At 54.1% G+C, this 22,194-nt stretch overlaps 3 protein-coding genes across 7 annotated transcripts in view; 1 reads left to right on the forward strand and 2 right to left on the reverse strand.

The window, feature by feature from the left end:
- The first annotated feature begins 386 nt into the window (after positions 1 to 386).
- LOC112479447 (zinc finger protein 132-like) lies at positions 387 to 7,305 on the forward strand. 2 transcript variants are annotated; one of them, XM_025046528.1, is made up of 3 exons: positions 387 to 694; positions 2,744 to 2,912; positions 4,217 to 7,305. In XM_025046528.1, exons 2-3 carry the CDS (start codon positions 2,879 to 2,881, stop codon positions 6,118 to 6,120), a joined length of 1,938 nt encoding a protein of 645 aa, XP_024902296.1. In that variant the 5' UTR covers positions 387 to 694; positions 2,744 to 2,878; the 3' UTR covers positions 6,121 to 7,305. The 2 variants fall into 2 exon arrangements, with proteins under 2 accessions (XP_024902296.1, XP_024902291.1); XM_025046523.1 differs by having other exon boundaries at positions 2,786 to 2,912.
- A 1,059-nt stretch (positions 7,306 to 8,364) lies between these two features.
- ZNF584 (zinc finger protein 584) lies at positions 8,365 to 15,973 on the reverse strand. 4 transcript variants are annotated; one of them, XM_015589847.2, is made up of 4 exons: positions 15,569 to 15,973; positions 14,714 to 14,840; positions 11,264 to 11,386; positions 8,365 to 10,789 (listed from the first exon to the last, which is right to left on the reverse strand). In XM_015589847.2, exons 1-4 carry the CDS (start codon positions 15,584 to 15,586, stop codon positions 9,720 to 9,722), a joined length of 1,338 nt encoding a protein of 445 aa, XP_015445333.1. In that variant the 5' UTR covers positions 15,587 to 15,973; the 3' UTR covers positions 8,365 to 9,719. The 4 variants fall into 4 exon arrangements, with proteins under 4 accessions (XP_015445333.1, XP_006904817.1, XP_024902345.1 ...); XM_006904755.3 differs by having other exon boundaries at positions 14,714 to 14,864; XM_025046577.1 differs by having other exon boundaries at positions 14,714 to 14,894.
- A 5,821-nt stretch (positions 15,974 to 21,794) lies between these two features.
- RNF225 (ring finger protein 225) overlaps positions 21,795 to 22,194 on the reverse strand; it is a 2,133-nt gene continuing 1,733 nt past the window's right edge. The window contains exon 2 of the mRNA XM_025046639.1: positions 21,795 to 22,194. Coding sequence (XP_024902407.1) covers positions 21,811 to 22,194 — 384 coding nt within the window. The 3' untranslated portion in view covers positions 21,795 to 21,810.

Genomic DNA, 22,194 nt, shown 5'->3' on the forward strand with positions numbered 1-22,194 from the left:
CGGCACTAGGTCCGTCAGCCCTCTGCGGACATAAGCCGCAGAAGCCAAAGCAACTGTCGGACACTGAAAGTCCCGCCCCCGCCGACCGGGCCGTACCGAAACACCCCGCCCCTAGGCTATCATTGGTCAGAGTCCCTAAGGCCCGCCCAGAAATCACCTTCTCCGGGGCTATCATTGGCCAGCACTGGTGCAGCAACACAACGAGGGGCTTTCTGGGTAATGCAGTTCGCGTCTGGGAAAAGTGACGCGACGTCGATTTTTCCTGGTCACCTAGACAACGACCAAGCGGCACCGCGATTGGCTCAGGGAAACGGTGTCCTAGTCCGCGATGGGCTTTGATCCAATCCGGCTCCGAGTGGGGGCGAGCAGAGGATGGGGCGGTCCTGCCGTTGGCGCCATTACTGTCTTCCTTTTGCCGGGGTGGGCATCACCGCAGGCGGCCACCGCTGGGACCCGAGGAGAAAGGGACGGGGAAGCGCCTGGATACTCTCCGCACCTCTGCTCGCACTTTCACCCGTGGATAACAGTTCATCCTGCCTGACCCTAGGTTTTCCCGGATGTGGAAGCGACGAATCGAGTATCCGCCCTGAGTGCCACCGTTAGCTCGCAGTCCTGCCGCCTAGTGGGGGATTGTGGTTTAGATGATCCCGAAGGTTCCGACCGTCCGACACCGTCGCTGATGGACCCTCCGCAGGTGAGTGGAGGTACCTCGGACCCTCCCCCGCGGGATCCTCGCCCTCACGATCCTGGAGCCCCGGTTTAGGGAATGCCGGTGTCCTGGACCCTCGCCTGCACACGAGTCTGGGGTTGTCACTTTCTGTGGCAGTGGGCAGTGGTCACTTTCAGTCTCTCCTGATTGTCACTTTCTCCTAACATCCTAAATCCAGGCCAGAGGTTATATGGAGGGGGTTCATGTTTCTGAAATCCTATGGGATAAGGTCTGGAGGGGTGCCAGGCACAGGGACCAGCATTTGCAAACTGCATGCAGGTGATTATAAGGCAGACGTGTTCAAGAAACTGCAGGTCTCCATTCTGTCTGTTGAAAATAGAGGAGGTGGACCAGGTTCAGGCCTAGGATGGCAGACTGAGGGGCCCGACCTCTATTCAGAGTGTGATGAGAGTCATGGATAGCATAGAGCAGAGGAGGGAGGTGATCTGACTCAGGTCTTAATAGGCTTCCCCTGGATGCTGGGTGGAGAACAGACCGGAGGTGGTGGTGATGGTGATGGGCTTGGAAGCAGGAAGACCATCATGGAGGCGACTGCAGTAGTTCAGACGTGTGCTTTCAGTGGCTGGACCAGAAAGCCTGTGAGGGTAGGAGAGATGGTTGTCTCCTGGATCTGCTTTTTAAGTAGGGTGGGCTAGATTTCCTGATGTGGGGCAGGGAGGTATGTGGGTCTACCCTGACAGGTTTTCCAGATGTGGAAGTTGGTGTGAGGAGTAGACTCCAGAAGGAAGTTAAAGAGTTGAGTTTTGACCATATTGTATTTGAGATGTCCCAGAGGCTGCCACATTGAAGTGTCGAGTGTGCCTCATGCCAGATCCAGGTTGGAGACGGACGGGTTGAGGCTTGTGTGTGGACACTGTGCAGCCGTGTGTTGGGTTCAGGATAGTGACCAAGCTTCTGAGCAGAGAGTAGACCTGGGGTAATAAAGTGAAGCATAGATGCAACAGAGCTAGGATGACAGTGGGGCTTGTTGGATTAGTTTACCTCTCTACAGCTCATCAGGTTGAGGGCCTGAGGATTTTGTCAGTCTGGTGGAGTGGCAGAGGCAGAGTCTGGCTGAGCTTAGTCCCCAAGCCAAGGATGGGGGCCAGTGTTCTGGGATTTGTATATTAGGAAGAGCAAGCACAGCTAGGACCGGTCAGGGGACAGCATGTACAGGGGCAGAGATGGCAGAGAGTGGGGATGTTTGAGATCTGCTCATGGTTCCAGGGAGCTGAGGTTTGAAGCAACTAGGCAAGGAGGGGAGGTGTTCACTAAATGTGATGGCTGTCCCTGGAAGTGGGGGTTTTGGAGATCTGGGGCAGGCCAGGGTCAGTATTGGATCCCCGTTCTTTCCAGGTATGCCATGTGCATAGTGGGATATGGGGATTCTAGGGAGACGCCCATGGTGTGGCTCAAGGGTGAGGGTTGCGGTGGACATATGAAGATGGCATGGTACACAGAGTGACGTGTACACGGTAAGAGAATGTGAACCGGTTGTCTTTCCATGTATGCCATATGGATAGTGGGATATGGGGATTCTAGGGAGATGCCCATGGTGTGGCTCAGGGGTGAGGGTGGCAGTGGACATACGAGTGACATACAGAGTGACGTGTACACGGTAAGAGAATGTGAACCAATGGGCCCTGGTCCCAGCAGCTGAAGGTACAAAGGAGAGCCCCAATGTTCTCATATCTGGGGACACAAGGGAAATTGGCCAGTGCCAGTTTAAGGGGTCTGTATTCCAGCTCAGAGCTCAGATACCCTCTATCTGCCCACCTGCCTTTCATTCCTCTAGGTTGGATTGGCCTGGATACAGTGACCAGTGGGACTACAAGGGGAGAGGGACACCAGTGGTGTCAGGACCTGTTATGTGCTCTGAGGTGGGGGCCTGAGGAGTATGAGTTACAGGTGGGTGAGGGGAGGGTGGACTGAGGGGTTTACGAGAAGAGGAGATTCCAGTGGTAGATGTGGCAGAACTCAGTCACAGGTCAAATGCCTAGATGTACCCATTTGACTATTTTGTTTGTTTTTCAGCTCACGTGTTAGCACCCTGGCTCAGCTGTCTTATCATTGCAGAGTCCAGTGACACTTGAGGATGTGGCGGTATGCTTTTCCCAGGAGGAGTGGGGGCTCCTTGATATAGCCCAGAGGCACCTATACCATGATGTGATGCTGGAAATCTTTGAGCTCATGATCTCACTTGGTAAGACACTTATGCTCTGTCCCACCATGGTGACCAGTTTTTGCCCAGTGCCTTTTCCCTGTAGAAAGTTCTATTTGTCCCAAAGCCAGACCATGGCTACTGTTTCTTTCCTAGGTTTCTTGTTGTCAGTGCTGTGGGTGTTGGGACTGGGCTGTGTACACTCCCCCGTCTCTCCCTGAGCAGCCTCATGAGCAATCCTAATAGCTGTTGCCCAGGGTCCTTCTTGGGAATGGAGGCTGGGGATCAGGCATCTCCAGCCTGCCCAGTGGACCCCACCGAGCTTGACCCAGTGTGGGGCCATGCCCAGGTTCTGCCCTTTCCCCAATGAGGCATTTTTAAAGGCATCTTTATTGAGAATATACCGTAAAGTTCATTCTTGTAAAGTATGTTTACACAGTTGTATAAATATCAAAATTTAATTTTAGAACATTTTTATCACCTAAAGGGAAACTTCGTACCCATTGTCAGCCATTCCCCATCCTCCCTCCTCCTCCCTGTCATGGGCAGCCTGCTTTCTGACTATATAGACTTGCTTATTCTGAACATTTCACATCAATAGAATCACACAATGTATGTTTTTCTGTGTCAGGGTTGCACTTTGCATAATGTTTTTAAGGTTCATCCATATTGTAGCACATACCAGTGCTTCATTCCTTTTTATGGTTGAAAAATACTTCATTGTGCGCATACACCACAGTTTGTTTATCTGTTTGTTAGTTGGCGGACGGTAGCTTGTTTCTTCCACATTTTGGCTATTATGAAAAATTCTGCTATGAAATACAAGTTTTTGTGTGGCTATGTTTTCACTTCTCCAGGGTAGATACATAGGAGTGGAATGGCTAAACTCTTTTAAACTGGCACCACCATTTTACGTTCTCACTGCAGAGTATGAGCGTTCGTTTCCCAACTTCCTCAACATGTGTTGGGTCTTTTTTCTCATCGCCATCCTCGTGTGTGTGAAGTGGTATCTCATTGTGCTTTTTATTTGCATTTGTCTAACAACTAATGATGTTGAACATCTTTTCACGTGCTTATTGACCAGTTGTATGTGTATGTGTCATTTTGTTGAGAAATATTTATTCAAGTCCTTTCCCCATCTCTGCCCTTGCCTCTGGTGAGGCCTCCTGTGTTCTGTGATTTGACTGTGCATTGTCCTGCACAGCGGGCTTTTCACTCTTATTTTGGCTCCCTTGGCATGTCAGCAATCCCTTGGACCCATTTCTATATGTGTTAGTCACATTTCTGATGAAGTCACTTTTTCCACCAAGTGGAACTCGGTTAACTGGACATTTTTCTGCTTTCAGATTGTTGGCATGGAGTGGAAGATGAGGGGGCCTGTTCTGAGCAGAATGCTTCTGTAGAAGGGGTGTCACAGGTCAGGATCCTCAGTGCACATCCTTCCACCCAGAAGACTGACACCTGCGACATGTGCAGCCCATTATTGAAAGACATTTTGTACCTAGATGAGCATCAAGGAACATACCCTAATGTGAACCCCTACACATGTGGAGCATGTGGAAGAGGGTTCTGGTTCAGTGCACACCTTGCCCAGCACCAGAAGGAACACATTGGAGAGGAACCTTTCAGATGGGACAAAGACAGGGACTCATTTTTGAAGACCTCTGTAGTCTGCTTGTCAGAGAAGCCCTTCGCTTGCATGAAAGGTGGTAAGCATGTCTCAGATAGTCATGACCTCCTCCAGCACCTGACCATCAACAGCGGTGGGAAGCCACATGGGAGCAAAGAATGCAGGGAGCCCTTCCCACCCAGTTCTAATCTTGAGCAGCTCTTCACATGCAGTGACTGTGGCAGAGACTTCAGGAACAGCTCCGTCCTCCTCACACACCTGAGAACTAACTCTGAAGAGGTTCCATTTAGATGCCTAAGAGTTGGAAATTCCTTAGAGGAGAAATCAACTCTTGTTAATTACCAAAAATCTCACCCTGTAGATACATCTCACGTATGTCAGGATTGTGGGAAGGCCTTTAGTCACCCATCTAAACCGAGGAAACACCCAAAATTTCACACTGGAGTAAAATACTACGAGTGTAGCGACTGCGGGAAAACCTTCAGCCACAACCTCACACTTGTTCATCACCAGAGAATCCACACTGGAGAAAAGCCTTATGAGTGCAGCGAATGTGGGAAGGCTTTCAATAACAGGTCACACCTCACTCGGCATGAGAAAGTCCACACTGGAGAACGGCCTTTTGAGTGTAGCAAATGTGGAAGGGCCTTCAGCCAGAGTTCCAATTTCCTTCGGCATCAGAAGGTTCACACCCAAGTAAGACCATATGAGTGCAGTCAGTGTGGAAAAGCCTTCAGCCGCAGCTCCACTCTCATCCAGCACTGGAGAGTCCACACTGGAGAAAGGCCTTTTGAGTGCAGCGAGTGTGGGAGAACTTTTAACAATAACTCCAACCTTGCTCAGCACCAGAAAGTCCACACTGGAGAACGGCCTTTTGAGTGTAGTGACTGTGGAAGAGACTTCAGCCAAAGCTCCCACCTCCTTCGACATCAGAAAGTTCACACAGGAGAACGGCCTTTTGAATGCAGTGACTGTGGGAAATGTTTTAGCAATAGCTCCACCCTCATTCAGCACCAGAAGGTACACACCGGGCAGAGGCCTTACGAGTGCAGCGAATGCGGGAAAGCTTTCAGTCGCAGCTCCAGCCTCATTCAGCACTGGAGGGTTCACACTGGAGAACGGCCTTATGACTGCAGTGAGTGTGGGAAATCCTTTGCTCACAGTTCCAGTCTTATCGAGCACTGGAGAGTTCACACAAGGGAAAGGCCTTATGAATGCAATGAATGTGGGAAATTCTTTAGACAAAACTCCATTCTCATTAAACATCAGAAGGTTCACACTGGAGAAAGGCCTTATGAGTGCAGCGAATGTGGGAAGCTCTTTAGCCGAAAGTCCAGCCTCGTCTATCACTGGAGAGTTCACACTGGAGAAAGGCCTTATGAGTGCAGTGAGTGCGGGAGAGCCTTCATCAATAACTCTCACCTGGTTCGTCACCAGAGAGTCCACACACAAGAAAGGCCCTACGAGTGTAGCCAATGCGGGAAAGCTTTCAGTGAAAGGTCTACACTTATTCGACACCAGATAGTTCACACCAGAGAAAGGACTTATGAGTGTGGCCACTGTGGGAAAATCTTCAGTCGCCTCTGCAACCTTGCTCAGCATAAAAGGATTCATACCTGAGAGGAGCCTGATGGAAATTGTCTTCGTGAGAAAATTTCCAGCCAAGTCAAACTTCATACAGCAGAATTCCCAGAGAAAATACCTGCATGTACCAGTGGTGTGGAAAAAGCCTTCAGAAGCTACTCTGCCTTTTCTGAGCAGCCCAGGAACTTGGGTAGGCCTGTCTCCCTGCCCTGCCCACCCCCCCAAAAGCATACTCCTCCTGGATCCAAATATTTGCAGTGGTTGTCTGCCTCTGCATGCAAAACACTCCGTGTGCCTCCTTCCCCTTTCCTGGAGGGAATCAGGACTGTCCTGGCCTGTTGGAATGGTTCCATTCTCATTGTCTTTGAGAGGCTTAGGGAATGACCTGACCCCACGCTGGTTGAGAGCCCTTGAGGGATGTCCAGTTTGGGCTTCTTAGGAAGACGGACGGATGCTATTAAGTTGAAAATGTTCCCAATAGTTCTAGTGTTTTTATTCTGGTGTTAATATTCATAACTGTCACCGTGAAGACCAAGTTCTTCATATGCCAGTCACAAAGCATCAGTTTGCTTTGTTACATAATGTTATGTGCTGCAGCACTAACCCCATATATGATGGTAATGCCAGGCTTAGATGAGGTCAAGAGGGCAAGGCCCCTGTGGTGCGATTAGTGTCCTTGTAAGAAGTGAGAGACCAGGGCTTCCTCCCTCCTCTCCCTGTGGAGACGGCAATAGGATGGCCGTCTACAAGTCAGGGAGAGAGCTTTCACCCAGGAACCTGGATTGAAAGTGGCTGGCACCTGGACCGTGGACTTCCCAGCCTCTAGAACTGTGTGAAATTTCTGTTTAAGCTGCCCAGCCTATGGCATTTTGTTATAGCGGCTGGAACAGGCTGAGACACCAAGAGGTGAGGAAGGTCCCCCTCCCCTCCCACGGGCATCTACAGAGCAAAATGGTGTTGGTCTCATTGACTAGTTTAGTCTTATTAGACAGTATCGAACTGAGAATAGTGAGACTTTCAACCCACTGTCCTGCTTAATATGGAGACATCCACGTTTGTTCATAACTGTTCCCAAATTGTTTTGTTTACATGACTAAATAAATGGACACTGCCATGCTGACATGGGGTCCAAGCATGTCACACACCGCAGTGAAAATATAAGCACTTTGCATCTGTAGATGAACCTGAAAAGGCAAGAAACATGCCATCACTAGTCCCTGGTATCAAGCCTTGTGCCCCTTAATTTCATGCCCATGAATACAAATAGCTGAGGGCTGGTATCCGACCTGACATAAAAGCATGGAGGAAACAAAGAAGAGAAAATTCCAAATGGGATAGTGAGGGGACTCATGAAGAGGGGACGTCTCAGCGTACTTGTTGAAGGGAAGCTACTGGGAGAGGCAGAGAGAAAGGGGGGGTGTGTGTGGTTAATTCCTGAAAGGCTGAGGGCTGTCCAGAGAGCTGCTGGCTGGGGAGTGGACAGTCCCCAGGCAGCTAGGGCGGGCTGTGGCTGCTGGTGCTGGCTTGCCAGGCGACGTTTGGGTTAAAGTGATGGAATGAGAGTCCCATCCGGACTGGTACCTTGAGCAAGTCAAAGAGTCAGAGCCACCAGGCTTTGTTCTAGATGTCCCAGCAGCGCCAGAAAGCTCTGCCTGCCATCCGCTTCCCAACAGGTTGACTGCTAGGCATGGAACCCCAGCAGGAGACCAGAAGGCGGGTTCAGGGCAAGTGCAGCCTTCACCCATGTGCTGGGGGCTGTCCTATGTGATCTAGCCAAGGCCACCCACACAGGATACAAAGAGCTGAGCTCCAGTGCCCAAGGTCTGCCTGCCCTTATTTACTTGGAGATCTGAACCTTGCCTGGCTGAGCTGGACTTTTAACTCTACCCCACACAGACTGCCACATGGCAGGCAGACATTACACCAGGGAGGATGGCCTGAGCAGGCCTGGAGGTGGGTAAACACTTTACAGTGTTGGGGGAAAACTGAGCAGACTGACCAAAAACTGCTGACTGCAAGCCTGCCTGCGGTTCTGCCTCGTGTGGTCCTCAACATTCCTGCCATCAGGAGGCTGGGCCAGAAGAATCACCCCAGTCAGAGGAGGTAGCAGTGGTTTGCAGCCCCACACGTGGTACTGGCTGAACGCTGTGGCCCAAAGCCCCCCCGAGTCTGGGATCTCCCGCTCTCCAAACATGCCCCCGCCTCCCCTAACATCATCCAGCTAATGTCCTGACAGGAGGCAGCTTCAGGACCAGGGACAGCTACAGCCAACACGCAAGATTTACTAAACTGACATTTTATTTACCTTTCGGAAAAAAATTGTTTCCAAAAATTGTTTCCAACGTTTTCTAAATCAGAAGGCCCTAGAAACCAAATCTGGATCCATATGTTGATTCAGCCACTTCTCTCCCTTGAGTCCAGGGACAGTGGCAGCAAAAACAGTGAAGGCCATGGTGTGTGGACATCAGGAACACTGGCCAGGTCACAGAAGCCACACCCCTGGACTAAAGGATCTTTCTTGGCCATGAGTGACCAGGCCCCAGAAAGCAGAGGATCAGAGGACCTGCAGACGATCTGCTGACAGGGTCCTTGGCCACAAGGAACAGGTCGGTGATTCTCGAGAAGTCCTGCAACGCTCTCCCACAAAACCTCAGCTGCTGGCATGTTTGCAGGTGCCTCTGTAGCAGCAGCTCAGACTCCTGGTGCACGACGCCCCACTCCTTATCTCTTCACTCAGTATTTCTGTCCCCAGCTACTTTCCAACAGGCCCCTGTGGGTCTCACGGTCAGTCCGGAACATACCTCGATGTTACAGATTTCAGAGACCATGGTTTTTGAGCTGACTGACCAATGCTGGAGGCTGAAGAACATCCTCTGGGAACAAGGGCCCAGCTCACGGTGTCCCTAGACATGGAGATTTTCATCTACTCTCTCGTTCTTCCGTGTGAGTTTAGAACCAGAAATAAAGCTCACGTCTAGGCTGCACAATTCACCCACAGAGCCCTTCACGCTCTCCCTAGCGGTTTCGCCCCAATGCAAATTAGGCTGTCCTTGACTGGGGCTGTTTCCTGCCACCCTGCTGTCCCCACTAAGGCAGACAAAAGTCAGGCACACGCATAGAAGCTATTCCGTCTACTCAGTTCAATTTTGTTTCCTATCCCCCACACAGGGATCAGAAACCCTGGTATTGGAGCAGTTTAAACAAGGCCTTTATAGCTGGGCAGTGCAGAGCAGTTTGGGACAGTTCCGGCGCTGGACAAAACCATGACAGGCGCCACGTGTAGTGTCAACAGCATCCATGAAAATCGTTAAGCCTCCCTGGACGCCCCCAGTGGACACTGCTCAGCTAGTCCTGGCCAGAGCAAGGTCCTGTCCTCAGCTGACCGGTCAGGAGGGGACGAGCCTGGCATGGGCCCACCACTCGATTCTGTCCTCCACAGAGTGGGGAGCAGGGAGGCCTTCTGGCCCTGAGCGCCCTGGGAAGACGGGTGCACGTCGCGGGGACCTGCCAGCTGGAAGACACGGGATGTCTTCTGTCACAGCCGGGGCAAGTCAGAGCACAGCACAGCTCCCACAAGCAACCCACACGCCGGCCCCCCCGCCAGCATGAGTGTTGGGGTGCGGCCCTGTGCAGCCTCAGAGAGGCCCTCGTGCTGCACCGGGTGCTGGCGTGGGTGAAGGCCTCCCCGGGCCCCGGCCCGTGGCCGCAGTGGCGGCGTGGACCTTCGCGTGCTGCAGGAGGGTGGAGCTGTGCTTAAAGGCCTTGCCGCACGCGGCGCACGCGTGGGGCCTGTCCTCGGTGTGGAAGCGCTGGTGCCGGTTGCGGTAGGACCTGGTGGTGAAGGCCTTCCCGCAGCGGCTGCAGGCGTAGGGCCGCTCCCCGGTGTGCGCCTTGCGGTGCTGGTAGAGGCCGGAGCGGGTCACGTAGGCCCTCCCGCACTGCTCGCACGCGTACGGCCGCTCCCCGGTGTGCACCCGCCGGTGCAGGACGGAGCTGTGGCTGTACTTGAAGGCCTTCCCGCACTCCCGGCACGCAAACGGCCGCTCCCCGACGTGCACCCGCCGGTGCCGGATGAGGGTGGACAGCACGCTGAAGGCCCGGCCACACTCGCCACAGGCGTGCGGCCGCTCGCCCGTGTGCACTCGCCGGTGCAGGGCGAGCGCGTCCTTGCGGTTGAAGGTCTTCCCGCACTCGCCGCATTCAAAAGGCTTGACGCCTGTGTGCACCTTCTGGTGCTTCCTCAGCTTAGACGGGTAGCTGAAGGCGCGCCCACAGTCTGTGCACACGTGCGGCGCCGCCGGCCTGGGGCCTCCCTGGTGACCGACAAGGGCCGAGTGCTCCTTGGGGGCACGTGCACCCGCGGGGCACCGGAGGGTCCTCTCTGCACAGCGAGTCACCAGGTGGTCGAGCAGCGCGAAAGCCCTCTGGAAGGCGGCCCCGCAGCTGCCGCACCTGAGGGGCTCCTGTGCGGCACCCGCGCCCCGTGGCTGCTGGCGACAGGAGCCAGGCCAGAAGGCCGCCTTGCGCTCCTGGCTCCCGCGTGGCTTCCCCTTGCCATGGGTGGCCCAGTGCTGCAGGTGGCCTAGCATGGCAGGGATGTCCTTCCCAGACTCCCCACACAGCAGGTGCTTCTCTGACAGAGGCACTCCGCAGCTCTTCACCTGCTGGGGAGGGGCTTCCTCGGTGGTCCGTCTAGGCAGACAACCTGAAGTGGAGCCAAGACAGTTACCTGGAGCCAGACCAGAGGGAGGAGACGCCTTCCCCACTACTGTCTGTCAGACACCCCAGAAGGAGGCCGTGGAACTGCTAGGAGGCGTCTGGGGAAGGTCTGGGCGAGAAAGGGCTGGCCTGGCACATCAGGGCCCTGCCAGAACAGACTAGGGAGGACCTCGGCGGGGACGAGGACACAAAGACCGGAGCGGTGCCAGGAGAGGTGGGGCCTCTCGGTCACTCCTCTGTAACGGGCTTCAAGCAGGGACTTAGCTGCTGACAACGGTGACTACTAGGAAGAGGCTACATCACGGCACAGATGGCAAGACCACACGGCATGCCCAGAAGGGAGAGGGAAGGTGGGAATGAGGTGCGGCCACTGGCCTCAGCAGCGAAATGCCAGTGCACAGACACCCAGAGGGCTGGTGAGCCCACCACTGAAACCAAGGCATCCCCCAGCCCCACTCACCAAGACCGGAACCCCTCCCAGCCTCTGCTCTGCTGACCAGAGTCATGTCCACTATACTGGGCACCCAGGGCTCTTCTTCACCCTCCAGCTGGGCAACCACATGGGCCCTTGAAGGTGCAAATCCTAGAAGGGAGAAATATAAGAGGCCAGCCCGAGCCGAGGCTGACCCAGCCCACCACATGCACAGGAAGCTTGTGTCGTCATGGCAAAAAGATGGAAACTGAGTATTAGGAATCAGGCCTCCTCTGCTCACTTAAATACTTGTTGAGAGGATAGAGCTCATGTTGTGTTTTACCACAATTGTTTAACAAAGAATCTTCATGAAGCGAAATCGACATAGCCGAAATAAGAAAAAAACAATCATAGTTGGAGACGTCAATTTCTAACTTTCAATATTGGATAGAACCACCGGGCAGAAAATGAACAAGGATGTAGCACTCGAATAACACTAAAACTCAACTAGACCTAATAGACGGCCATAGAACATGCCACCTAACGACAGCGGATAGATACACAGTCTGCTCACACTCTCACATGCACCGGAGCGGTCTCCAGAACAGACTGTCTGCCGGGATGTCTGAAATCCACTGAGGGCATACGAAGTATGTTCTCTGACTACCAAGGAATTAAAATAGGAAGCAACGACAGAAAAGAAAGTTGGGAAACTCACAAATGTATGGACTTTAAATAAGACACTCCTAAACATCCACAAAAAAAATTATGAACACTTCGAGATACATGAAAATGAAAACACATCAGACAAAAGTAAAAAGCACTGTTTAGAGGCAAAATGATAGCTACAAACACCTCCATGCTGTTTTACTCAAAACACCCCTGACACCAAACATGCGGGGAGTTTTCTCACTATTTCTCCAACTCTTTGACATCAACCGGCCGTCCAAGGATTCAATTCCATCCCGACACTAACTACTCATTATTAGTGTCTGACCGCACAGGTTCAGAGCTCAGTCCCACAAGACTGCCCCACTTCCGACACCAATAGAAAGTCCCAGGCCTCTCGTACTTCGGACCAACGAGCTGTAAGTCAGGGATTCCCACAATTATTGATCCCTCCTCAGGTTCAATAATTTGCTAGAACTCGGGCTCATAGAACTGAGGAAAAGATTTAACTTAGATGACCAGTTTATTATAAAGGATATGACTCAGGAACAACCCAAAGGAAGACGTGCAAAGGGCAGGGTGTGCCGGGTGGGAGTTGAGGATGTAGGGGGTAAGGAGCATCCACGCCCTCCGGTGGGGCCACTCTGCCAGCACCTCGATGTGTTCACCAATCCAGAAGCTCTCCAAATATCGTTCAGAAGTTTTTATGGAGGTTTCTCTACAGAGGCGTGATTGATCAAATCATTGGTTGTTGGTGATTGACTCAATCCCCAGCCCCTTCCCTCTCTGGTGGGAGGTGGTTAGAGGGTGGTAAGGGGTGGCTGAAAGTCCAACCCTCCCATCACAGCTTGGTCTTTCTGGTGACCAGCCCACATCATGAAGCCATCTAGAGGGTCCCAGCCACCAGTCATCCCATTAGCACAGAAAAGACACTCTCATCACTCCAGAGATTCCAAGGGCGTTAGGAGCTGTGTTCCAGGAACTGGAAACAAAGTAAAAATGTAAATATGTTTCTTATTTTTTCACTACACCAATATTAAAAAAGATTGCAAACCAATAACCAAACTTTATACCTCAAGGAACAGGAAACAAAAGCAGCTAAATTCAAATCTAGCAAAAGGAAGGAGATAACAAAGAACAGAGAAAAATGAAATAGAGATCGAAAAAACAGAATCAATGAAACCAAAATCTGGTTTTTTGAAAAGATCAACAAAATTGACACACTGTTCGACTGACAAGAAAAAAATAGAAGACTCGATTTATTATAAACAGGAATAAAAAAGGGGACATCACTAACAACCTTACAAGGCCGGAAAGGACTTGAGGAAAAATTACAAACAACCGTACAGCCACATGTTAGATAATGGGTAAAATGGACAAACTATCAACACTGACTCAAGGAGAAACAGAAAATTTAAATACACTTTAAGAAAAAAAGAAAAATGTTGCCCCCACAGGGGAAAATAACGTCTAGGCCCAGATGGCTTCACCGGTGAATATTAACACTGAAATAAGAATTAACACCATTCTTATTTCATTCTAGAAAACGGAAGAAAAGGAAACATTTCCCAACTCATCCACTGAAGCCAAAATTAGCCTCATACTCGATCCAAACAAAGACATTACGAGAACATAAAACGTCATCATTGATAACTCTCATGAATACAGATGCAAAACTCAACAAAATTCTAGCTAACCGAATGCAGAAATATGTAGCAAGGATCGAAACCACGAGAGTGGGATTCATCCTAGTTGTGCAAGGTTGAACGTATGAAAATCAATTACTGTGGTACACCATGTTAACAGAACAGAGGACAGAAATCACACAATCATTTCCATATACATGGGAAAGCATGAGACACAATCTAATGACCTTTCATGGAAAACGCATTCAACCAACTAGGAAGAGAAGGGAATTTCCTCACCTGAAAAGGGCATCTGCAAAAAACCGACAGCTAACATCATACTTGCTAGTGAGAGACTGAATGCTTTTCTCATAAGATTGGGAACAAGATAAGGATGTTTACTCTTACCAACTCAATTCAATAAAGTACTGGAGGTTCTAGCCAGGTCGATTAGGCAAAAGAGGAAGTAAAAATAGTTGTAGATGATATGATATTACTATATGGATAATACCAAGGAATCCACTAAAAAAAAAAAAACTATTAGAACTAGAAAATGAGTATGGCAAGGTTGCAGGACACGAGATCAGTATGCAAAAATCAATATTTCTATACACTAGCAATAAACAATCTAAAAATGAAATTAACAATTCCACTAAAAACAGCATCAAAGAATAAAATCCTTAAGTATAAATTTTAGCCTAGTACACTGAAAACTACCACAAACTGTTGTAAAAATGATAGAACTGCTAAACATGTGGGAAGACATCTCATATTCATAGACTGAATGATATTAAGATGGCAGTACTCCCCAAATTGATCTACTGATTTGAATTCACAGCTCAAGCCTGGCCCAGGGAGGGCCCTATACAATTTCTTTTGGAGGAAGAGGGCAAACCCAGAGCACAGAGGGACCATGTCCTCATCAGAGTCACAGGGCCAGGAAGGGGCAGAACTGGTGGGATTTGTTGGGAAAACTGTAAACATCTGAACCTCAAACCTTACCCCAGATAGCTGCAGGGCGTTGAGGATGGTAACAGGGCTGTTCAGAGAGGCGGAGAAGAGCACACAGCCCAGTCTGGTACTCACAGCACCAAACACAGGGAACCCAGGAAGAAAGCAGCCTCTGTGGTGGGGCTTTAGGATGTACAGAACTTCCCACGGCGACAAGGCAGAGGCGGTCAGTCTGTTGGAGAGTGACACCTACCCAGCGAGATGATGAGTGCGAAGTTCTCCAGCATCACATCACGGTACAGGCACCTCTGGGTCGAATTTAGGAGACTCCACTCCTCCCGGGAGAAATACACAGCCACATCCTCAAAGGTCACTGGGTCCTGTGATGATGGATTCAGCTGAGCCTTGGGGTCAAAGGTGAGCAGAAAAGCCAACTAAAATTTAAGTAGAGAAACACATCCAGGCCCTTGACCCACTGACATCTTTCCCTGTGGGCCTCACCTCACCCCGATCTCACACATGCCTTCATACCTCCGCCCCTACCTAAGACCCCACCTCAGAGGATGACCAGGGCCTCCAATACCGCTAGTGCCTGTCTTCTGTTACTACTGGATGCTGCATCCAGCCACAACGACGGGGCTGGTGACCAGACAGATACCTTCCATGTACCTGGCCAGGCACACAGGCCCCACCTGATCTCCTGCTGGGCCTTCCCTCTCAGGCACAAGGACCTGGTCCCAGGGCCCTTCGGTTTGTCTTTCTGCCCACCAGACACGTTGACCCTTTATACCACAGCACGTGAGAACGCCACATCCCCGGCACAACTTCACCAGTTCGCCCCACTGGCAACTCACTGAACTCCCCACACGCCGGTTCTGCACATGGTGTCTCTGGTGACACTACGGAGAGCACCCACGATTCCATCCTGCCCCAGGTTAGACCCGCACCTCCACGGCCTCCGCCAGCTCTGCACTGAACCCTTCAACCGGACCCGTTCCCGGCGTCAACTCTCGGCCACCCTCCACAGACCTTTGCACGGCTGTCCCCTCCCCTGCCACAGCCTTTTTCACTCCTGGGCTCACTCAGAACCTGGCCCCTTTCCATTCACCTGCGTCTCTTCGGCCATCGGCACCTGCGGGCCGAGCGTGGCCGCGACCGACGCCGACCAGGACGCGCGCCGAGTCTCGGCGGTCTCGGCAGAAATCCGGCCCCCGCCCCGTCCCGGGCGCAGCAACTGCCGGCCCGCGAGGAACCTTCGAAGTTGGGTCTCCCTCCGGCAGAACGAGCCTAGGACTGGGAGGCCGCCTCCAGGGGCGCGGGGCGCGGGAGCCTCAGGACGAGCGAGTCATCCCGGCGGGCCCGGCGCATGCAAGGCGCCGCCAGGCTCCCCGCGCTCCTCCTCGGCCGGTGGGGCTCGAGAGCGGGCGCCCGGGCCCCGGCACGCCCACCAGGCGCGCGCGCCCACCGCCGCGGCGGACTGAGCCCGGGGCGGGCAACGCCGGAAGTCCCGCCGGAAGTCCCGCCCAAGTCCCGCCGAAGTCCCGCCGAAGTCCCGCTCTCGCGCGGCCGGAGCCGTCTGTGATTCGCCTGCCGCCTCACACTTCATTTCCCATCTCCCCTCTTGCCCGTTGCCAAGGCTACGGGGGGAGGGCGTTCCCAGCCTCTGCCGGACGCAAGCGAACTACATTTCCCATAAGTGACCTCGCAGTGCGACCAGCGACGTAAGTAATGACGGCCCGGGAGAGCGGGGTTTTCCGACCCATCCCGCCGGCCGGCGAGGGACCGCCGGCGCCAGATTCCGACTCCGACTTCGGAACCACATTCGGCATCGAGGCCGGCTCGCTGCGCGGTGAGCGGTGTCCAGAAGGAGGCTCTCAGGGCCCGCGGACACGCTGGCGGGGAAGCCACGGGAGTCGGGGAGGTCCCACCACGCCCTGTACGCGTCGTGACCACGGCAAGTGTCCTGACTCCCTCATTCCCGGTGCCCCCAACCTCAGAGAGGAGGCCGTTTTGGAACACTTTGCTCTTGTTTCCCTTGGAAGTTGCTGGGGGCCCAAGCCAGGCCGCCTCCTCGCCCTGGCTTCCTTGTGAGCCGCCGCCACAAATTCTACCCGCGGGCCATGAGTGGCCGAGATCAGGGGTCAGAAGTCTAAATCTTCGCAGCAGGTCATGTCCAGCTCAGACATTTTCTGTAAGATGCACTGACGTGGTCATTTTTCGTGGGGCCAGTGGGCTTGGCCTTGGAGACCTGTCCTAGACATTCAGTTCGCGAAGTTCAGCGCCCTCCTCGGTGCACCGGGTGGGTGGGCCTTCCCTGGGCTGGATTCTCACAAACCTCATCTGATGCCAGGGCTCTGGTGGCTTCCACATTCCCTGAGCTTACCCAGCTGGCATTGATGAGGAGGCTGGTCCAGGCGACCGCCCCGGGGGTTGGCTGTTCTCACACCTGGTGTCTGGCGCAGGCCCTCTTAGGTCTTGGTGCCTCCCTGACCCCCTTCCTAACGGTTGTTCACCCTCTTGACAGCCACCGACGCCAGTCCGCTGGCCATGCTCCGCTGTCTGGCCCACTGCTCTGTCTCCAGCTGTGCAGTGCTCACCTCTTAACGGGTCCTGAGTTGGCCAGAGATCCTTAGGTAGTCCTTGCAACCCTGTTGTCTCCAAGAAGGCAGGCAGAGGTGAGACTCCCCAAGTACATGCCTGTTGTGGGTAGCCATGGACCGTCATGATTGTAACTTTCGCAGCCCATGACGTCACCCTATCGGAGTGCGGTCAGGAGCACTGACTGATGGGCCAGGTAGACTTGAAACCAGCGATGGCATCTGAGCTTCATTCCCCAGGAAGCTCAGCCATGGAGATTCCAAGCTGGGGCAGGAGTGCTCTTAGGCTTAGACTGTTCTCATACCTGTGCCTGTGCCTCTGGTACTGGTCACCCCTTAACATGTCCTTGGCTGATACATATCCTTAGCCATTGCTAGCAAGCCCATTCCTCCGTGGGACAGCCTTTCTCTCCCATGGTGTGGGTAGAGGCGTGAGTGGTCCAGGCCTGAGGTACACAGAAACTCAGTGCTTCTGGTCACAGCTGTAGGAGGCAGCACTACAGTGGGATCCCAGGCACTCTGACTGTGGTGGCCACTCTTAACCACTCATCTTTCCTGGGCTTGCGTTCCCAGCTCATTCTGTTTTTCATTTGTGCTATTCGTACAGTTGCCTTCTTGGTCCTCGGTAGTTTCACTTTTCAGATTTTAGGTTTAGTGCTTCTTTAGGGAGAGTCACTGGGGAGGGGATGGGGTGACCCTAAACTGCAGGACTCCTACCTGGGGCTGGCTGCCTGAAGGAAAGCAGGAGGATGAAGTTTGGGTTGCAGGAGGACACCTGAAACTATCCGGGTCGTAATGCAGCATGGGAGGCTGTTGGCGTTTGGGAGACGCCTCCTGCCAGCCAGTCCCGCAGGACTGTGAGGTATGACCAGAGGTGGGAGTGTCCACACAGCCACAGACGGCCTGAGCAGTGATGCTGAACTTCCAGCGCCAGTGGTCGACTGTTGCTGTTCCCACCACCCTGGGCAATGGGCTGAGATTGTAATTTCCCCATTTTACAGATAAGGAAATGGACACTGAGAAGTGAGGCATTGTACCCATTCGCTTGGGAACCCAAGTACAAGCTCAGGTCGACCTGACCCCCTAAGCTCTAACCCCTCTGCCCCTGTGTTGTATTTTTTGAACCTATTAGATATTTTTGTATTGCGATTTTTCATGGTGGTTATATTGGATGCAAGTTTGAAGTGTGTGAATTTGAAAGTATGAGGTACAGAATGTCCGTCAGTTTGGCGCACCTTCCTTGCTCCTCCCACCAGGCTCTGCGGAGGGGTAGTACGCGTGCGCAGCTATGGAGGGGCGGCCGAAGGCGAGTCAAGTTACTATAGCAATGAGCCACGCCCCCTGTTTGGTATGCGGCGTCTGATTGGTCCGCGGTCCCTGACAACTTCGTTTAGCCCACCTGGTCCGCTGAGGGTGTCAGGAAATGTTGCGGCTGCGGGGCCGGGAAGCCGGGATAACCGAGTTGCCAGGTCGGGCCAAGGCGTGGAGTTGAGAGTTGAGGGGAGAAGGTATTTTTCAGAAAGCTCTGTGTTCCCCATTCGAATCCACGCCCTATCCAGACCGTCAGCCTCAGTTTCCCCATCTGTCAGTCTGGACACTGCCGCTCCCGGGGTCCAGAGAGGGCCACCCGTAGCTCTCTGTTCCCTCGGCCTAAACACAAGAAGATGCCCTGATGGCTGGGGACGGGTGTGGTGTGGGCCTCTGACCTTGATGCGGAGAGGCTGGCCTGATTCCTCTAGAATGGAGCACCGGCTGCCCCTCTGGGGATAAAGGGAGCAGAGTTGGGGGAGGACTCAAGAAAGGTTGAGGGAGTTGGGTACCCCACGAGTGTGGTGGAGGCGGCAGTGTGGCCAAGATAGTGGCTCCTCTGCTCAGCCCTCTGGACACCATCTGCCATGATTGGTCCGTCCTTGTGCCCAAGGCGCCCCCAGTGCGCTTGGTGCACAGCAAGTGCTCAATAAATATTTGTGTATTAACGAATTCTCCCTGCAAGTAGAGTGTTTATTGCCGCCGATTCTACAGAAAAGAGAACCACAGTCGGGGGTACAGGCCTCTGGCACCATGCTAGGCACTGAGACTGCCCCACTCTCTGGGTGTTCACAGGACCTGGGAGTAGGAGTGAGCCTAAGGCAGGGATGTAGGGAGCGGGTGTCCAGCCTGGCCAGAGTAGGCAGAGGGAGGACTGGGAGGGCACAGCCGCAGGTGGCCACAGAGGCTGACAGCAGAGGTGGAGAGGAGTCTGCCATGACCCTGGCCCCAGGGTGGTTTCGGACAGCTCCTTTGTTCCTGGGCAGTGGGCGGGCAGGCATTGAGGTAGTAATCAGCAGATGGGGACGCTCAGCGGCCCCTGGGCTCTGTCATCGGCCTCATTTTACTGGAAAAGAGACTGAGGTCTCAGGCTCTGAGCTGGGAGGGTAGAGAAGCCAAGCTTCCTTGTAGCCCCCAGGAGGAAGCTGGTTAGGACTGAGGGGGAGGGGCCCGAACACGAACTGCTCTCAGCCGCCACCGCCCAGCCCCAGGTCCCCCTGCCTCAAGCCAGCTATCATTTCCCCTGGGTGTCCTTGAAGATACAGCTCTAAGGTCTCTTCCTCCGTGCAGCCCTCCTAGAACACCCTAAGGCAGAAAGCATTGTCTCTCTCTCTTCTGTGCACTGACAGCCAAGGGCCCTTTTCTGAACTCCCTGGCTGGGTCCATCCCTGCCTTTCCCTCTCCCCCTCCAGCAGGAGTGCGGGAGGGAAGGGATAAGGAGGGAGATATGGCGAGCCTATGTAAAGTGTGTGATTCAGTTAAGGCTCTTTAGCTGGTTATCCTGGATTATTAGGGCCCACCTGATGTCATCACAGTGTCCTTATCCGTGAGAGGGAGGTGAGAGGGCCAGAGAGATTTGAAGATTCTGCATTAAAGATGGAGGAAGGTGTTCGGAATGCAGCTTAGAAGCTGGTGAAGCAAGGAGACAGATTCTTTAGAGGCTCCAGAAAGAACTAGGTGAGCGGACACCTGGACACCCGCCCCGAGAGACTGGTCCGAAGACTCTCGCCTGCAGAACTGAGCCGATGGAAATTTGTCCCAGCAGCCATAGAAAAACAAGACAGATCTCCAAGCCTGCTCCTGCCTGATCGGGTCCCCTCCCTGTGGGGCTGGGCTGTGGGTGACATTGGCACACGGGTGTGGGACAAGAACTGGTCTGGGAGGACACTCCCTCAGACACCCTGCTGCTCTCGCTCTGGATTCCCACCTGGAAGCAGCAGCTCACAGAAGGCGATCCGCTGACTGGCCAGGTCAGGATGGCTTGCAGCCTGGTGAGCCCGGGGGGCCCACAGGCATTTCCAGGCCGCCTTATGGTCACCTGCAATGCTATCATTGTCCAGAAAACTATTTTACATGCACTGTATGCCAGGCACTGAGAACACACAAGTAAATAAACCAAAAAGGACCCTCCACAGAATTCACTTTGGAAAATGCTGGATGCCCACCTGCAACGCAGCACCCCAACCCTGGGTGAAGCAAGGCAGGGTGGCGGCTCCAGGGCCTGCAGGGTGAGAGGAGATGACTCATGTTCAGTTTGTGCAGAGGGTAGCTGCCATCTACTCTGCTGTGACTAACCCAGGAAGGCTTCTGGGAAGAGGAGGACAGGAACCTAAGAGCTGCCCTCCATGAAGGCTGCTGAACAAAGGGAGGGCGGAAGCATCACCTCAGGGTACAACAGGGATGCCACAAAGGCTGGTGGCTCTGGCAGAGGAAGTGTAGGAACCGGCCTGGAGATTAATGAGTGACGGGGGCTCTAGCATCTAGAGAGGGTGCAGGACCCCTAGGGTAGTCCAGGAGCATCCAGGAGCAACCCCCAAGTCACATGACACTCTCTGACTCAGAGGCCAACCCTGGCCCCTTGGAGTCTTGGTGGCCACAGTTGCCCCACAGCATAGTGGGAGGACCCATAGGGAAAGTCCAGGCTCCCACAGCAAGTTGGTGCTCAGCAGCCAGATGGGAGCTGGTCTTTGAGGCTCAGGCCTTATCTGTCACACCCCAGCCCTGGCCAGGCCACCCATGCCCTTCCGAACCCAAGCGCCAGCCAGACTGGCAGGGTGTCAACCCAGGACTGGCAAAGCGACTGCTGGATCCCCCGCCCAGGCCCAGCCTGCAGGCAGCAGAGTGGGAAACGAACCACAGCGGCCCAGTCAGGAGTGTGGCCAATGGCAGCGACAGCAGCTCTGCCTCCAAGGGTGGGGGCCCCAGCCACCTGCAGGGACTTTCAGAGCCTTCTACCCCTGGTGCTGCTGACGATGCTCCCCCAGGGCTCTGATGACGACTGGGGGTGTGCTCAGTAGGACGCTGGGGAGTGGGTGGGGGGCCCCTAGCAGGCTCCCAGCTGGAGGTTGGCCAGGGGGCTCCCCCAGCTGGACTCCTACTGGACCCTTCCGGAGACCAGGTTTAGGAGCACCTCCCAGCAGAACCTTTACAACCATGGGGTCAGGGGACCCTCAACTGGATGCCAGCGGGGATTGGGGATGGGGCACTCCCAGAAGGTCCCCGAGGGAGCGAAAGCAAAGTTGTTCCCTGAGAGGGTCCCCTGTCCCATGGTGATGGTCCCCTGTCCCATGGTGATGGTCCTGTCAGGCCTCCCTTACGGAGAAATGGGTGCCTGCCACGCACCCTGCTGAGGCTCAGGGGATGGTGGCCAGTGCTCCTGGCAGGGCTCCACACCACGACGCCGAGGTCCCCAGGCCTGGAGACAGGGACTGCAGCACAGATGCCTTTACTGTGACCCCCACACCCTCCTCCTGCCCCGTGCCCGCGGGGCCCAGACGGGGCCACCCTCTGTCCCCCACATGGGGTCCGAGGGCCCGTCCAGCGTACGCTCGGCCTCCACTGGGTCCTCGGGACTCCCCTCAAGCGTGTCCTCCGCAGCTTCTGGCAGAGCGGCGTCCAGGTCGCGGCCCGTGGGGTGCGGCGTCCAGGCGGGGGTCCAGGGAGCGCCCGGCGTGGGCCGCGGCGGGAACCAGGAGAAGCCAGGTGCCGGGGCGAGTGCCACGAGCTGTGGCCGCGCGGGGCCGGAGGAGGCGGCGTGCGGGATGAGGAAGAAGATGTAGACGCCGGAGACGACGAGGCCCGCGGCCACCAGCACCGCCAGCGCCACGGC

The sequence above is a fragment of the Pteropus alecto genome, unplaced genomic scaffold (genome assembly GCF_000325575.1).
Source record: "Pteropus alecto unplaced genomic scaffold, ASM32557v1 scaffold380, whole genome shotgun sequence".
Lineage (NCBI taxonomy): Eukaryota > Metazoa > Chordata > Mammalia > Chiroptera > Pteropodidae > Pteropus > Pteropus alecto.

Bases quoted from the DNA above. Each gene is read 5' to 3' on its own strand.
- LOC112479447 (XM_025046523.1), top strand. The intron at 2,913-4,216 runs GTAAGACACTTA...TTCTGCTTTCAG, and splicing joins TGAGCTCATGATCTCACTTG to ATTGTTGGCATGGAGTGGAA.
- ZNF584 (XM_025046577.1), bottom strand. The intron at 11,387-14,713 runs GTAGGTGTCACT...TCTCCCTTCTAG, and splicing joins CGCACTCATCATCTCGCTGG to GATTTGCACCTTCAAGGGCC. The intron at 10,790-11,263 runs GTGAGTGGGGCT...GCTCCACTTCAG, and splicing joins TGGGAGGGGTTCCGGTCTTG to GTTGTCTGCCTAGACGGACC.